The sequence below is a fragment of the Nicotiana sylvestris genome, chromosome 4 (assembly GCF_000393655.2).
Source record: "Nicotiana sylvestris chromosome 4, ASM39365v2, whole genome shotgun sequence".
Lineage (NCBI taxonomy): Eukaryota > Viridiplantae > Streptophyta > Magnoliopsida > Solanales > Solanaceae > Nicotiana > Nicotiana sylvestris.
Window position 1 is genome coordinate 146,794,550 of NC_091060.1, and position 17,589 is coordinate 146,812,138.

General features: G+C 34.1%; 1 protein-coding gene across 1 annotated transcript; it reads right to left on the reverse strand.

The window, feature by feature from the left end:
- Nucleotides 1-461: 461 nt before the first annotated feature.
- On the reverse strand, nucleotides 462-3,557 carry LOC104246445 (branched-chain-amino-acid aminotransferase 2, chloroplastic-like). The gene is made up of 8 exons (XM_009802255.2): nucleotides 3,361-3,557; nucleotides 2,846-2,886; nucleotides 2,526-2,697; nucleotides 2,276-2,452; nucleotides 2,032-2,163; nucleotides 1,758-1,856; nucleotides 1,301-1,626; nucleotides 462-683 (listed from the first exon to the last, which is right to left on the reverse strand). Exons 1-8 carry the CDS (start codon nucleotides 3,418-3,420, stop codon nucleotides 569-571), a joined length of 1,122 nt encoding a protein of 373 aa, XP_009800557.1. The 5' UTR covers nucleotides 3,421-3,557; the 3' UTR covers nucleotides 462-568.
- Nucleotides 3,558-17,589: the final 14,032 nt, after the last annotated feature.

Sequence of the window (17,589 nt, forward strand, 5' to 3'; positions counted from 1 at the left end):
ACGTGTTATAAAATAAAGACTGTAAAGTAAAGACAAGTATAGATAGAAACTGATATATTATTCAATTTCAAACTGATGTACATAATGAAGTGAAATCTCTTCTATTTATAGAAGAAAGGAAGCTGTTGTGTAAGCTGCTACTGGAAGCTGCTGTGTAAGCTACTTGTAAGCTGCTATTGCAAGCTGCTGTGTAAGTTGCTTATAAGCTGCTACTGCAAGCTGCTGTGTAAGTTGCTAGTAAGTTGCTACTGTAACAGATACAGATAATCTTCTACCGGGGGTAATATTTGTCCATAACGAAGTACTGAAATGATAAGCTTCTTCGGGAGGCTTATATCCAATAGAGTACTAAATAGATAAACATATTTACAACGGAGTATAAATGAACATCCATAATATAATATATATTTATAAGACATGAAACTGAAATGTAATAGATGTTGTTGCAACAATAGCTCGTATAATTTCATATATCATCAAAGATTTTTAGTACTATATTGTTGATTATCATATACAACTTGCTCGATCATGCACTAACATGATCACAAAAAGAATAGCTAAAAATAGATCATTCAATCTCAACGATCCAGTCCCTTTCATCGGCGATAACACCTCTTTGAATCCCTACTAATCTCGAATAAAATTGCTTGCACGTTAGATCTGAGCTTATTTTATACTCAATCCTGCACAAGCAAAAACACAACCAATAAATTTTTAAATATTGAGAAGAACGTGGGAAAATGTGGATATCAAGTAACAATATAATATCGAAAAATATTTGATCGTATTATATTTGAACTAAAAAATTCCGAAAGATCCGAGAAAACTATCTTTCAGCGCTGACTAGACATCATTGAAGTGAGATCTTTACACAAATAGCCGGCTGGATTTTCTGTTTACTTTTTCTAGTCGATATATATAGATTATATGCTGATTACATACGATTATACATATATTATATATGGTTAAACATATGCTTGTTATTTTTAGTTTAACTGATTAAGTGGGTAGCTATTTACGTTAATTCGTCAAAGGACAGGTTTTTTTTGTCTATTGAAATGCATGTGGTTTTTTGGTTGATGTTCGTAGATGGATGAACGACCACTTTTTAACCCCTATAATTCAAAAATAGTCATTGTCATAGAGTTTTAAACTCCGCAGGTGAAGCTCTAGGATATTGTCATGAAATTTCACCCGTGGAATTTCCGTGGAATTTGAAACTCTATGACATTTAGTTATGGCGCTAAAAATTGGCTAAATCGCGCTATTACTACCTACATTTATTAATGAAGAATTTTACCTTTGGCCTTTGTAAGTAATACTTCCAACAGGAGCAACACCAACTGCAGTTCCCGTACAAAATACTTCATCAGCAGTAATTAATTCATCAGCTTCAATTGAACGTTCTTCAACCTTGTAACCTAAATCAAGTGCAATCTCCATAATACTTTTTCGTGTCACTCCTTCAAGAATAGTTCCTTTGGCTATTGGAGTTGAAACTACATTTCCCTTAACAAGGAAAATATTACAAGAAGAGACCTCTTCAATATATTTCTTATTTACTGCGTCAAGATATAGTACATCTGAATATCCTTTCTCCTTTGCATTCTTCATCGCTTTTAAAACCTACATATATTAATAATCCAGACAACTTTAGTTTGAGTTGTTATTTACATCGGCATGTTTAACATCATAATTAGTAAATACTCCTATATATATTGATATATATCCAAGAAAAAGAAGGGATGTATATTTACGGGAGCATAGTTAGTAATGCTTTTGACTCCACCAGCTCCACCACGTGAGGCGCGATGAACGTCTTCCTCCACATACAAGTTCAATGGCGCTGTTCCTTGCTACAATTTCAATACAATCAATAAAAAATTTACTTAGTGAAATTAAACAGTAGTAGTATATGCAAATACTCTGAGGCCTTATACTTTAAAAAGAAATACTAGTAGTATGTATGTCTAGAACTTTAATACAATCACTTGAAAGCTAACTGTATTTATTGATTTTAAATGGACTTACCTTAAAATAATTACCAACAGGGCAGGCATAGACAAGGAAAGTGTACTCAGGTGCGGGAGCCAAACCCAAAATGGGTCCACTCCCTATTAACAGAGGCCTAATATAAAGAGACCCTTTTCCAGGAGGAGGAATCTGCACATTTTCATAAATGAGATAATTAATAATTCCAAACCCTAAAAGCGATAAGTGTCACATAATTAAATTAGAGGACAGAGGAAGTATAAATTTAAAGAACAATAATTACCCAACGCTTGTTAGCGAGAGCAGTTTGCTTAACAGCATCGACAAATTGATCAGTGGTAGGGGAAGCCATGCACATTCTTTCTGCACCAAACTGCATTCTAATTGCATTCTGATGAGGGCGAAATAGAAATATCCGTCCGTCCTCTCTTCTATACGCTTTTATACCTTCAAACAAACCCTGTTTGAACAAATACATTGTTGAGGGTACTTTTCAAATGATTTGGCTATGTGTTAAATTTTAAATAATTTACCTGTCCATAGTTCAGTACACCAGCAGAGGGGCTTAATTGGATATTCCCATAACGATTAAGCTGTCCTTGTCTAAAAGTTCCGTCTTCAGAGCTTTTTGTTACGTACATAAAATCAGTTTGCATCAAATGGAATCCAAGATTATCCCAGTCAATATCCGCAGACTCGTCATCACTGAGATACCATCAACAAATTAACTTTGTAGAATTCAAATGTTGCTGACTCTGTTTTGAGTTGACTGACTAATTTTTGCTAAAGTTAGAAAAATTCTAAGACTCATTCAAAGATATTGAGTTGCTCATATATATCAACTCTAATTTACCTGTAAAATGCAGCCTGAGCTGTATAGTATCTTGCTGTAACCTGCAAATGCAATTAGAAAAAAAGTATGCAATCAAAATATATGGTATATTATTAGCATCTATGGAAAAAAAAACGAAAAGGCAGGAAATTTGTTCCTCAATGGGGAAAAAACTTAAATGGGGACCAAATTACGTACCAAAATTTAATTTGCCAAAGACTAAGATAAAGGCAAAAATAGAAAAGGCTATAAGGGCGTGTTTGTAATGAAACAAAAGATATGCTTAATAAAAGCTAATTCATTTTCCGTCAATCAAACTCCAAAATATATTTTCCTTGAAAATATTTTCATTAAGAGGGAAAAACGACTTTCTTCACCTATATTTTTTCTCCTATATAGTCCATTTGAAATAGTTTTAATCCTAAACAGTGTTGGATAGCGAGACAAAATTTCTTCTGAAAAATATTTCCGGATTCCATAAATATGAATAGAGCTTAAAGAACAGCATGTGAAGAGTAATTAAATGCATGACAAACCTTTGAAGATAAAGCTGAAGATTGATATAATTTACGAAAAATTGCAGCCCCTCGAATCATCTTTGCAGAAAGAAAATTAGTTTGATCTCTTCCCGCGAAGTTTCAAAAATTAGTTATAATATGGGGCAAAGCAGAGGCAGATGGAAAATTCTGCGTAATGAATTAAAGAATTGAATGTACGATATCAATTAGTTAGTTGTGATTTTGATAAAGAGAAATGTGTGTTTATATAAGAGGAGAGGAGAAGAAAACGCCAAAAATTAGCAGAGATGCTTTGGTGGCGTCATAAGATATCAGCCCCCCCAAAAAAAGGGAAAACAAAAAGAAAGGGTCTAAGGAAAGAGAAATGTTAATCCCTATTGTTTATCGGACACAAGTAACCAGGCTGTCAATCAAATCCTCCCTATTCCAATGTAATAGGAACTTTAAAATTGAAAGAGGGGGGTTTTTGAGGTGTTTGCCGGGGGGTGGGGGTGGGGGGAGGAGGCGAGATTGGAAAATATTTATTCACACTCAGTAGTTATACTAAATTATACTACTATTAGTTTCAAGAAGAAAAAAAAAACGGCCCGATGCACTAAGCTTTCGCTATGTGCGGGGTCCGAAAACGGCCGTATCACAAGGGTGCATTTCTGTTTTCACGGCTCGAACCCGTGATTTCCTGGTCACATGAACACAACTTTACCGGGTTACGCCAGACTCTCTTTCTATACTACTATTAGTTAATCATAATTAAGTACTGTAATATATTGAGGTAAAATCATGGATATCAAAATACAATTCCTAATCGAGATAAAAAAAGTATAATTTTTTTTATTTGCTTAAGCCTTGGTATATTGGTGAGAGGTAACAAGTACCTTGTGATATATAGTCGAGGTATGCGTAATAAACTAGCTCACACATTAACATTGAAAAAAGACATTAGGTAATCATGATTATATATATATATATATATATATATATATATATATATATATATATATATAAGACATATGTCATCTATTTAATAATTTGGTGAAAAAAACGAAATAGGAATATATTTTTCTCAAAAAAAATTTGGAAAGGTAGCTTATGAGGTGCTAATTTAAACTTTTGATAAAAGAAAAAGAAGAAGAAAAGGAATAGTTTGCCATAACTCTATCTAAGTTGAGAATTTTTCTATCATGTGATAAATACATATACGAGTAAAATATAACAAAGTTAAAATGGAAACCTCTAATTCGATGACTAGCATCACCTTACTTATGTCTAGTTGATTGTGTGAACTGTGAACCCACTAGGAGACGTGATAGATTGGTTTGAATCTCTCTACCCTTAATAAGATATCTTGAATTCGAATTATAAGATTTTTTTTCTCCATAGAAATTAAAGCAGTTTACCCCTCATAATTGTCTACTACCCATGCAATCAAATTGAATTTATAAATTTCGAATATCGGACAGATAAAAAACTGATTGACGACGAAATAAGCTGATAGTTACGTTCTAGCGTTTATGTTTTGACACATGTAATTGTCTTCAAAATAGTTACGTAATTGCTGGATAATGCCATTTTCTGAAACAAAGAAAAGAATGCCAATTCTTTCGGCACAAATTTAATTACTCAGAAAAGGCCAAAAAAAGGTTAATGATTTGGAATCGCTCTAGAAATTGGTCCATTCCAACAAATCCAGGTGATAATGGCAAATAATTAATGAATCTATTGGTGCTAGTCTTCAGTTTAGGTAAAAAATAGAGAGTAATGATATTAATGTGCTTCGACATCTATTTCATAAAATGCTTTCCAATTTTATTTTAATCACGCATTTACACACGGGTTTAAGTTATACAATATACCTAGCCTAAGAAAAGTAAGGATACGTTTTTCCTTAACCGTATTATGTGCATATGAAGAACAATTGTGTTGCGTTCATTGATTTTGTGTATACGTGATATGTAGGTAAGTTTTGTACCTTTTCCCCCAAATAATCTAAAAAAGAAACCAGGGGCGACCCGACCAGTTCTGTGGTCTAAAGCCAAATTTTATGAGGAGCCTTAACTTTTTTTTTAAATTTTATTTATTTATTTGAACTCTACTTTTTTATCGTTTCTTAGATACAAAGTTATGAATAATTTTATTATAATCAATAACTCCTAATAAGTCTTTCTAATTGACAATATAGCTAATTTATTTAACCTTTCTGGAGACACTGATGATCTTAGGTAAGATTTTATCAATTTTAATTTTCAAATTTCTTTCTGCTGAAACGAGGGTAACAAGAGTTATTAACATTATTCCATAAGTAATATAGCCATTGAAAAAAGAATCAAATCTTTTTATTTGGCTGAGTGTATCAATTAATCTGTTGTCTTCTAATTGTGCTATTTTCTTAATATTTTTATTTCCGAAAATAAATCTAAACCATCAATATCGAATTGATTATTATTCTTTAAGGAACATTCAAGATTAAGGCAATATTTTTTCAAATTTCTATCATCTAGTGATCTTAATTTTTATCGCTAAATAGAAAACCAAATTATATTTGCATATGCTTCGAATTGTTCAAATCTATTTTGAAGTAAGAAAACAGCCTTGTCTACTATGTATAAAGTAATCAACTACAAATGACTCTTCAAAAGATTTTGAGATTTTATTATCAACATTCTCATCAAATTGTTACTTCCTATATATCATACGTTTCTTACGAAATTCGAGTTCGATATTCATTTCAAGTGCAATTTTCGTAGCAGAAATCATAGCAGTTGTAAATCCTTCTTCTCTATACTTGTCAAAGAAAGAAATCAAATTTTTTCACTTCACATAACTTTTTTAAACTTATACATAGCTTATTATGTGTAACAAAAAGTAGGGCCTAAAGTAGTTGCTTTAGTTGCTTTATTGAAGGGCCGCCCTTGAAAGAAACAACAAATTATTCATTTTTATTACATATATATATGTATATATATATATATATATATATATATATATACATATATATATATATATGTATGTATATCTTGGTAATTACATAAATAGTAAAATAGTTAGTAATAAAAATGAATAACCTGTTGTTTCTTTCAAGCTATCAAGATCCTATTAAAGAAACATGATAAATCGAGTTCGTTGCTTGCACGGCTGGATCATAGACATGCGATCTAAAGTAAATGCACTCGTTTTTATCACATATTTTCTTAAAAAAATATAAAACGTGCACTCCTTGCGTCGAATTAATAATTATTCTAATATCCAACTCGATTTCTTTTTCGCTGTTTTATTAATAAAAATTAACACAAAATCTGAAATGTAGCTGTTCTAATATTATGATTGGGAGAAAGTCGCCTATTTCCCCCTATTTTTCTAACCAGCTATGAAGTACGCATTTGAAATTAATTATCGAATCTTTCAGGCTAATAGTATATTAAAAGAGAATCATAAAATGGATTTGTTGAATTGAAAAACCCAATATATATAATTGTCTTTGGTGTTATAAAATAAAGAATATAAAGTGAAGACAAGTATAGAGAGAAACTGATATATTATTCGAATTCAAACTGATGTACATAATGAACTGAAATCTCTTCTATTTATAGAAGAAAGGAAGTTGATGTGTAAGCTGCTACTATACCAGATATGAATAATCTTCTACTGAGAGCAATGTTTATCCATAACGGAGTACTGAAAGGATAAGCTTATTATACCCGATATGGATAATCTTCTACCAGGGGTAATGTTTATCCATAACTGGGTACTGAAAGGATAAGCTTATTATACCCGGTATGGATAATTTTCTACCGGGGATAATATTTATCTATAACTGGATACTGAAAGGATAAGCTTATTATACCCGGTATGGATAATCTTCTACCGGAGGTAATGTCTATCCATAACTGGATACTGAAAGGATAAGCTTATTATACCCGGTATGGATAATCTTCTACCGGGGATAATATTTATCCATAACTGGGTACTGAAAGGATAAGCTTATTATACCCGGTATGGATAATCTTCTACCGGGGGTAATGTTTATCCATAACCGGGTATCGAAGTGATAAGCTTCTTCAGGAAGCTTATTTCCAATAGAGTACTTAAATAGATAAACATATTTACGGTGGAGTCCCATATGGATAAGCTTCTTCAGGAAGCTTATTTACAACGGAGTACTAAATGAACATCCATAATATAATATATTTATAACACTCCCCCTTGGATGTTCATTAAAAGATAATGTGCCTCATTAAAACCTTACTAGGAAAAACCACGTGAGAAAAATCCTAGTGAAGGAAAAAGAGTACACATATTTAGTAATACGCATTGCTGACTGCCTCATTAAAAACCTTGTAAGGAAAACCCTGTGGGAAAAACCTTAGTAAGGGAAAAAGAGTACAGCGCGCATTTTACTCCCCCCGAAGAAAACCTTATTTCAAATATTTGAGTCTCCGCATTCCAATCTTGTATACCATATTCTCAAAAATTGTTGTTGGTAAAGACAATCTGCTGGATTGTCACTTGAACTAATTTGATGCACATCAATGTCACAATTTTCCTGAAGATCATGTATGTAGAATAATTCTGGTGAAATGTTCTTCGTTCTATCTCCTTTTATAAATCCTCCCTTTAATAGTGCTATGCATGAAACATTGTCTCCGTATAATATTGTGGGTCTTTTATCACATTCCAACCCACATGTTTCTCGAATGAATCACTGATCTCAATCATATGCACTCCCTGCTTGCCGGTTTGAAATCGAGCTTTATGGGTATCGGATAAATAACCTGCATCTGCATTACCAATACGATCTGCACCACTTTTGTTAGCATTAGCAAGATAAATAAGTGCACCATCTACACCGAGATAGAGTATTTCAGGACCAAGGAGCTCCTCATCCTCTTCTAGAGGTTGGAACGGATCCTTATTCACTTCAAGTGATTGAATATTCATTGGTGTACTTAATGGGTACACTTTGTCCATGTAAAAGTATTTTTAAGACCCTCTTGGAGCTCTTCCGGAGTTCCAATAAGATTTATGTCACCAACATAAACAGCAAGTGTAACAAATTTTGATGACATTTTCTTTATAAAAATACATGGACAAATAACATAATTTATGTAACTTTCTTTCAGCAAATATTTACTGAGGCGATTATACCACACGCGCACAGATTGCTTTAAACCGTACAAAGATCTTTATAATTTGATCGAGTACATTTCTCAAGACTTTGAATTATATGCTTCGGGCATTTTCAATCCTTCAAGGATCTTCATATAGATTTAGCCAAATAAGTCATATAGGTTAAGACTTGTATCTAAATGGTATGACATCTTCAAGTGTCTGGACTGCTAGTCCGATCCTCACAATCTTTTACAATATTGTGCACTATATTGTATTAAATATATCGTCGACGATCATTTTGTGTCTGCTCCAAAGCGACATAACTTGTGGAGATCTCATCACTTTCTTTATTTTCAGGTACCTGAACTTTTTCGGGAGTTTCATGAAATGTTATGTCGTGGGCTCTTCTAGAGCTTATTTCCTCCTCATTATGATCATTTTGATCATTAGCTCCTACTATTTTTCAAGGATTGTTACCTTTGGAACCGATTGGTCTACCACGCTTCATGCGTACAGTAAACTCTATCCTTCAGGGACTTTAATTTTAATAGGAGCATTTGCAGCTGAAATATGATATTTAATTTTGGATCAGCAAATGCTTCTGGCATTCGACTTGAATTATCTTCTAAGTGAGGATCATGATAATTCGATTCATATAGCATATTTTTCAACTGTTTATTCCATCCCCCAAATGTTAGAAAAACTAACATATATCCCCAATCATCTTTGGGAAACATATCTTTGTGTATTATGGTAGAGAAATTAATCATATACCACGCAACAAAAGATAGTAAAAATATTTGGTTTCTGATCCTAAACCAATTGTGAAGGGAGGACTTATCATATATTGTTGATCTGATGCATACAAGTGCTGCTATATGCAATTTAGAAAATCTTAGGACAACACATGAAGCTTTGTTCTCATAAGCAATGGTTTAGCCATTAATAGGAGGTATTCAACGCTAAACCAGGTTGGATATAAACCAGCATTATCAAGATAAACTGTCTTGATTTCATAATCTGAAAATTATGCTCTTAATCGAGAAAAGCAATTCCAAATGCCAAACTGCAGGTTGATAATAATTACACATGTAACCATCTCATATATGCACCTATAAGTGGTTCACATGATAGGTGAACGAGTCCATATTCACCTTTTATATATTTCAGAATCAGGGGTCTTAGTCCCAACTTTAGCTGGTATAATCAATTCATTATGAGAACAAGCAACACATGAGAATTCCTGAAGAATCTTCTAGTTCTTTAGTATATGCTTATCTGAATTCTCAAATAGCTCATTTAAAAATGGCAAATGAAAACTTCAAGTTTATCATGTCATGTGCTATCTCTTAGTAAACTTCTGGTTTACTATGGCATAAACTTTTGCTTTAGTAAACTTCTGGTTTACTGTGATACATGATATAGTACAAATTAAAGAATAAGACGGATAACTTCTCACATACATATTATTTTACCCCCTATGATTGTGGAAACATGAAGATTATCAATCTTCCAATCATTTGTAGTCTCAATATGATAGCCATTTGTATTAGTAAACTTCAGGTTTACTACAACATATGTTTTGACCATAATCATATAATATGAATGACATATTTGTATATAAGCTCTTCGAGAGCCTTCATTTATTATCCACAATCTAATATTTATCTGGCACTACTGGTGTCATGTATTCTTTAGGCAAACATTTAGCTCTTCAGGAGTTGTTGATACATTTTGTACTATCAAATATTGCTCAGACACTGCTGGTGTCATGAGAGAAAATCACAATCAAATAAACAATGTAAAACAATTGTTTAAGCACACGAAAACTCCTCTTCATAATATTTTTCCACTTCAGGAGGCAATTTCAATTGTGTTACTTCTTCAGGAGCAAATTTAAAATACGAAATATTGAGTATATATTCTCTCAATTATATTAACTCTTCTGGAGGTGAATTGTAATGTATTCACATCAAGAGCGCGTTCATATTTACCCGACTTATTAGTATTGTCACATTCACTTCAGGGAATGGATTAATATTATCAAAAGTTCTCATCCTTCAGGAAATCGAACATAATTATCTGAATGCGCATTAATCACATCAAATTGTGATGCCTCAACCTCTTTTAAAATATTTACTACTTCAGGAGCAAATCGAGGCGTGCATTTAATATAGAGAATATTTATGTAGCTTATCTTCAATTGTAACCATAGAAAGCCTAAATTATCACTTCTGGTGATCATAGGCATATACCACTTCTGGTAGTTAACAAAATATAATTACAATGAGATATACGAAATATAACCACTTCTTGTGGTTGTATATTTCTTGCAAACTCTGCTAGAGTTTAAGTTGATCTAATAATATTATCCATATTCTTCAAAATGACATAAACAAGATATATTATAGTAAACATCATTATCAAATCATAATTTTTCTTTATGTACAACAATTACATAACCATACTATTTATTACAAATAACAAAAATTAAAATATTTACATTTCTACAGATTCACCACCGATTACATGACTTGTTTCTCCTTCTGGGAGTGCAAGGTAATCAGTTAAATCCAAATGCATGAAGTCTAAATTATCTTCAGAAATAAAATTTGCTTCAGCATTTTTCTCTGTCTTCTTTAGGGAGGCTTGATAAAGCTTAACCAGGTGCTTTGACGTACGACAGGTACGTGACCAGTGCCCTTTTTCTCCACATCTATTGCATGCATTTTCTGCATTTGGTGCTTGCACCGCTTTATGCTTTTGTTCCTTCCTTTTCCACTACTGGTGGTGAGGAGTGTTCTTTGGTGCATTATTATTACCATGATTAGAGTTTCTTTCCCGACCACGATCATGACCACGACTGAGGCCACAACCTTTTCCACGTTTAGCCTGGTGGAAGTTCGTCTCATTCACTTCAGGGAATGGACAAGAACCAGTAGGTCGGCATTCATGATTTTTCATTAATATCCCATTATGTTGCTCGGCTATAAGAAGATGTGAGATAAGTTCAGAATACTTTTTAAATCCCATCTCTCGATATTGCTGCTGTAGGAGCATATTCGAGGCATGAAAAGTGGTGAAAGTTTTCTCCAATATATCATGATCAGTAATATTATCACCACATAACTTCAATTGGGAAATAATTCTGAACATAGCAGAATTATACTCACTGATAGATTTAAAATCTTGTAGCCTTAGATGAGTCCAATCATATCGTGCCTGTGGAAGAACGACCATCTTCAGGTGGTCATATCTATCTTTCAAATTATTCCACAGTATGACTGGATCTTTAACAGTAAGATATTCCATTTTCAGGCCCTCATCAAGGTGATGGCGTAGGAATATCATTGCTTTGGCACGGTCTTGGTTTGATGCCTGATTTTTGTCTTTGATGGTGTCTGCCAGACCCATCGCATCAAGATGAATTTCAGCATCAAGCACCCAAGACATGTAGCTTTTGCCCGATATATCCAGGGCTACAAATTCAAGTTTAGAAAGATTTGACATTATTTAGGAAAAGAAAGTTCTTACCTCAGATACTTTCAAAATATTTGCTCGAGATGGCAGAGTCTCGTGCTGATAACGTGTTATAAAATAAAGACTATAAAGTAAAGACAAGTATAGAGAGAAACTGATATATTATTCGAATTCAAACTGATGTACATAATGAACTGAAATCTCTTCTATTTATAGAAGAAAGGAAGCTGTTGTGTAAGCTGCTACTATACCAAATATGGAAAATCTTCTACTGAGAGCAATGTTTATCCATAACGGAGTACTGAAAGGATAAACTTATTATACCCGATATGGATAATCTCCTACCGGGGGTAATGTTTATCCATAACTAGGTACTGAAAGGATAAGCTTATTATACCCGGTATGGATAATCTTTTACCGGGGATAATATTTATCCATAACTGGGTACTGAAAGGATAAGCTTATTATACCCGACATGGATAATCTTCTATCGGAGGTAATGTCTATCCATAACTGGGTACTGAAAGGATAAGCTTATTATACCCGGTATGGATAATCTTCTACCGGGGGTAATGTTTATCCATAACCGGGTATCGAAGTGATAAGCTTCTTGAGGAAGCTTATTTCCAATAGAGTACTTAAATAGATAAAACATATTTACGGTGGAGTCTCATATGGATAAGCTTGTTCACGAAGTTTATTTACAACGGAGTACTAAATGAACATTCATAATATAATATATTTATAACATTCGGCAAATTATATTAGCAAGTACTCTAGTTTGGGACGTTCATTTCTTATTTTATGTTTTATTTCTCTAGACATTGAAATGAAGAATGGACTCAGAACCAAATTTTGTATTACATAATTGCACACAAAAGGTGTGAAGGAATTAGACAAATGTCTTAATGTACACCGATGCTTAATTAGTTGTTAGCTGAATTAGTTAGTTATTAGTTAATTGTTTTGTTAGTGGAAGTTAGGAATACAGCTGACAGTTAGTTAAGAAGTGGTAGTTATACTCTCTCTCTCTCTCTCTCTCTCATATATATATATATATATATATATATATATATATATATAGGATCTAACTAATTCATTTTCATAACACAATTCATTCTATCCAGAAAAATTTCCCAAATCTCTACATGTGCTCTCTTCCTCCGTCTCTACTTTTCTCTGTTTCAATGGCGATTAGGAATTCAACATGTTTCTTCATGGTATCAGAGAGGGGTCTCGTCGGTAAGTTCTAAGAATTGTTCTTCGCGGATTGAAGACGATCGAGAGATTCATCGATAATTTTTGTGAAAATCGATTCCTAATCTGAATTACAGCAAACCCTAGATTTGCTTGTTAATTTTTTTTTTGATTAACGATCATTCACTGCATCTACGAATTCCCTAAGTTTGTTGTGTATAATTTTTGGTTTCCATGGCGATTAAGGATGTATATGATTTAGGAACCTCTGTTCTAGCTCCGGTGATGATTGATCATAATCATCCCTTGTATCTTCATCCTTCTGATGCCCATGGGTCCTTATCTGTTTGTATTCAACTCATAGGCATGGAGAATTATACTCTGTGGGATCGAGCAACGAGAGTTGCACTCCTAGAAAGAAATAAGCTGGGTTTCATTGATGGTACAATCACTAGGGATACTTTTGGACCAGATTTAGGACATTAGTGAGATTGGTGTAATGTAATAGTAGTTTCGTGGCTTACTGGAAAGTGAGCAAGGAATTGCTAAGCGGAATTCTATTTTGTTCAATTACGCTTTTAGTTTGGAAGGAATTGCAGAAGAGATTCAATAAAGTGAATGGATCACGTTTGTATTCTCTTCACAAGGAAATCTTCACATTGACTCAAGGCACATCACCTGTGTCAGTAAAGGATTTATGGGATGAGTATGACTCAATGATGCCACCTCCTTCATGTGACTGTGAGAAATCATAGGACTTTACAGTGCACTTACAATATCAGCGCTTATTGCAAGTTTTAATGGGACTCAATGAAGGTTATGGTCAGACAAGGAGTCAAATTCTGATGAAGTGTAAGGTGATTAATTGAACCAAGCGTATGCTTTGATTATTCAGGATGAGAGTCAAAAACTTATGGCAGGAAGTAACTATGTTACAGCTGAAACCATGGAGTCAGTTGCATTGTTCACAACTAGAAACATTGTACCTAAGTGGAAGAGAAATTGGAGTATAGAGTGTGACTATTGTAATGGAAAAGGCCACACAAGGGATGGTTGTTTCAAGCTGATGCATTGTGGTTACTGCAACAAGAGGAGTCACCTTAAGGAGAATTTCTACAAATTGATTGGATATCCTGCAGGTTTTAAGTCCAAGGCTAGAGCTAATGTGGTTGATGGCATTCTTTGCAATCTGAGGTTGGTGCAACTAATCAAGGCAACACCACTGAAAATAATTCAACCAACACTGCTGCACCAATGATCACATATGAACAATATAATATGCTACGCAGCATGCTCAGTAAGGCTTCCACATCTGAGACATGTGCACACTTGGTAGGTAAGTGCTTTCTTGTTAAAGATAATGCAGTATAATGAATAGTAGAAACATTGTACCTAAGTGGAAGAGAAATTGGAGTATAGAGTGTGACTATTGTAATGGAAAAGGCCACACAAGGGATGGTTGTTTCAAGCTGATGCATTGTGGTTACTGCAACAAGAGGAGTCACCTTAAGGAGAATTTCTACAAATTGATTGGATATCCTGCAGGTTTTAAGTCCAAGGCTAGAGCTAATGTGGTTGATGGCATTCTTTGCAATCTGAGGTTGGTGCAACTAATCAAGGCAACACCACTGAAAATAATTCAACCAACACTGCTGCACCAATGATCACATATGAACAATATAATATGCTACGCAGCATGCTCAGTAAGGCTTCCACATCTGAGACATGTGCACACTTGGTAGGTAAGTGCTTTCTTGTTAAAGATAATGCAGTATAATGAATAGTAGAAACATTGTACCTAAGTGGAAGAGAAATTGGAGTATAGAGTGTGACTATTGTAATGGAAAAAGCCACACAAGGGATGGTTGTTTCAAGCTGATGTATTGTGGTTACTGCAACAAAAGGAGTCACCTTAAGGAGAATTTCTACAAATTGATTGGATATCCTGCAGGTTTTAAGTCCAAGGCTAGAGCTAATGTGGTTGATGGCATTCTTTGCAATCTGAGGTTGGTGCAACTAATCAAGGAAACACCACTGAAAATAATTCAACCAACACTGCTGCACCAATGATCACATATGAATAATATAATATGCTACGCAGCATGCTCAGCAAGGCTTCCACATCTGAGACATGTGCACACTTGGTAGGTAAGTACTTTCTTGTTAAAGATAATGCAGTATAATGAATAGTAGACACAGGAGCTACAATTGACATGACAGGAAATGAACATTTATTGTTGGATGATGGTAAAGTAGGAAGTGCTGAAAATATGCAAATGCCCACAAGAGAGTCTGCTAAAGTAACAAAAACAGGAAACAATCCTTTGGTAGGAGGTGATGTCCTTAAGGATGTGCTTTGTGTACCAAATTTTAAATTCAATCTATTATCAGTATCCAGATTGACCAAGGAATTGAATTGTTGTGCAATATTCTTTCCTGAGCACTTTATATTTCAAGATCTTTGCACTGGGAAAGTGAAGGCAACTATTAGTAAAGAAGATGATTTGTATGTGCTGAGAACACACTATAAGGAAGCTGGAATAAAGGGAGCAAAGATTATAGCAGTAGAGCAGATGAACGAACCTAAAATTTGGCACAGAAGAATGTACCTATGGCAGTCATTAAAGATTTCTGGATTTAGGAATAAAGATGTTTTTCAATTACAAAACTGTGATGTGTGTCCCTTGTCTAGGAAAACAAGATTGTCATTCCCTGTTAGTACTAGTAGAGCAGATGAACCTTTTCATTTGATGCACATGGATGTATGGGGTCCTTATAAGGTTCCAACCTATAATGGAATGAGTTACTTTTTGATATTAGTAGATGATCACACTAGATATACATGGATTTTCTTAATGAGAATAAAATCAGATGTGTCTGAGTTACTTAAAACATTCCTTGCAATGATTCTTAATCAATTTGGAAAGATGATTAAAGTGTTCAGATCAGATAATGGATCTGAATTTTTTAACATGTCTTGCAAGGAATTATTTGCACATCATGGGATTTTACATCAGAGTTCCTGTCCTTACACTCCTCAATAAAATGGAGTGGTCGAGAGGAAACATAGGCACATCCTAGAAACAACAAGAGCAATTAGGTTTCAAGCTAATTTGCCAATTCGATTCGGGGGGGGGACATGTGTAGAGGTAGCAGCATATATAATAAACAGGATTGTCACGACCCAAACCTAAGGGTCACGACGGGCACCCGGTTCCTTACTTAATCGAGTACCAACGTAATATATCTTTCTTATCGTACTATCATGGTAATTGGGCCAACATGGCCACAACTCGTAATGTATAACTATAAGTGGAAAAGCACTGTATCAATGAACCATCTTTCTTAAAACATGAATACATATGGGGCGTCAAGGCCTCTAACATACTGTACAAAATTGACCTCTGTCTAGAAAGCCTCTAAGGTTTTTACCATCAAATGGAACAGGGTACCGGCCTACCCATAAGTCTGTAGCAAAATTCTAACACAATGACTCATAGACTCGGCTGCACTCCGAATGAGGTGGAGTCTTACCGATCCATCGATGAATGCTAACCTCGTCTACTATGAGGGCTCGTCAAACTAATTTTCTATACCTGTAGGCATGAATGCAACGTCCCCAACAAAAGGACATCAGTACGAATAATGTACCGAGTATGTAAGGAACACAAATAAGTATATACAAGACATGGAAGAAATATGGAGTAAATGAATCAACCTGTAAGTTTGGATAACTCTATAAATTATGAAATATTTATAGTGTCATGCATATGCGTATGAATGTCATGTTGTGCATAGGTACATGTGTTCATAATATCATCAAGCCTCTGAGGGAATCCCATTATATCATCTCGACCACTGTGGGCAAAATCATCAATGTATACTAGTTGATCAGGTAGTGGTGCGTATATAACGTCGTAACCGTTCCCATATCCCATATAATATATATATATATATATATATATATATATATATATATATATATATATATACACGCGTATATAACACCATCTAGTCATGGGTCAATGTAAATGAATGCAATGCATGAGAAGTACGTCAATAAAATCTCTCGGAATGTCATAAGACCATTATGTCTTTAATTAGTATCATGAAATAAACTGTATCAACTTACGTATTTTCTGAGACACATGAACAGACAATAGAATAATAAGACATATGGGAAATCAAGAACATAGGAACCTCTAGTATTTCTATGAATAAAGTCATTTATGGAAGTTGTGCATTTGCTCGTTTCGTTTGTATTGTATGGACCATGCCAAAAGGAAAGAAAGGATAGCCTTAACATACCTGAGCCGATTCTCTTGACAATCACTCTAACACATGTTAATTGCGACAGCACGTAATGGCAGATCAAAGTAGGGGAGAATCCGTATGAGTTTTTTGAGAAAGATTGTATCGGGCTCCCTTAGAATTGCAAATCCCATTGCTATTACACAGTATAAC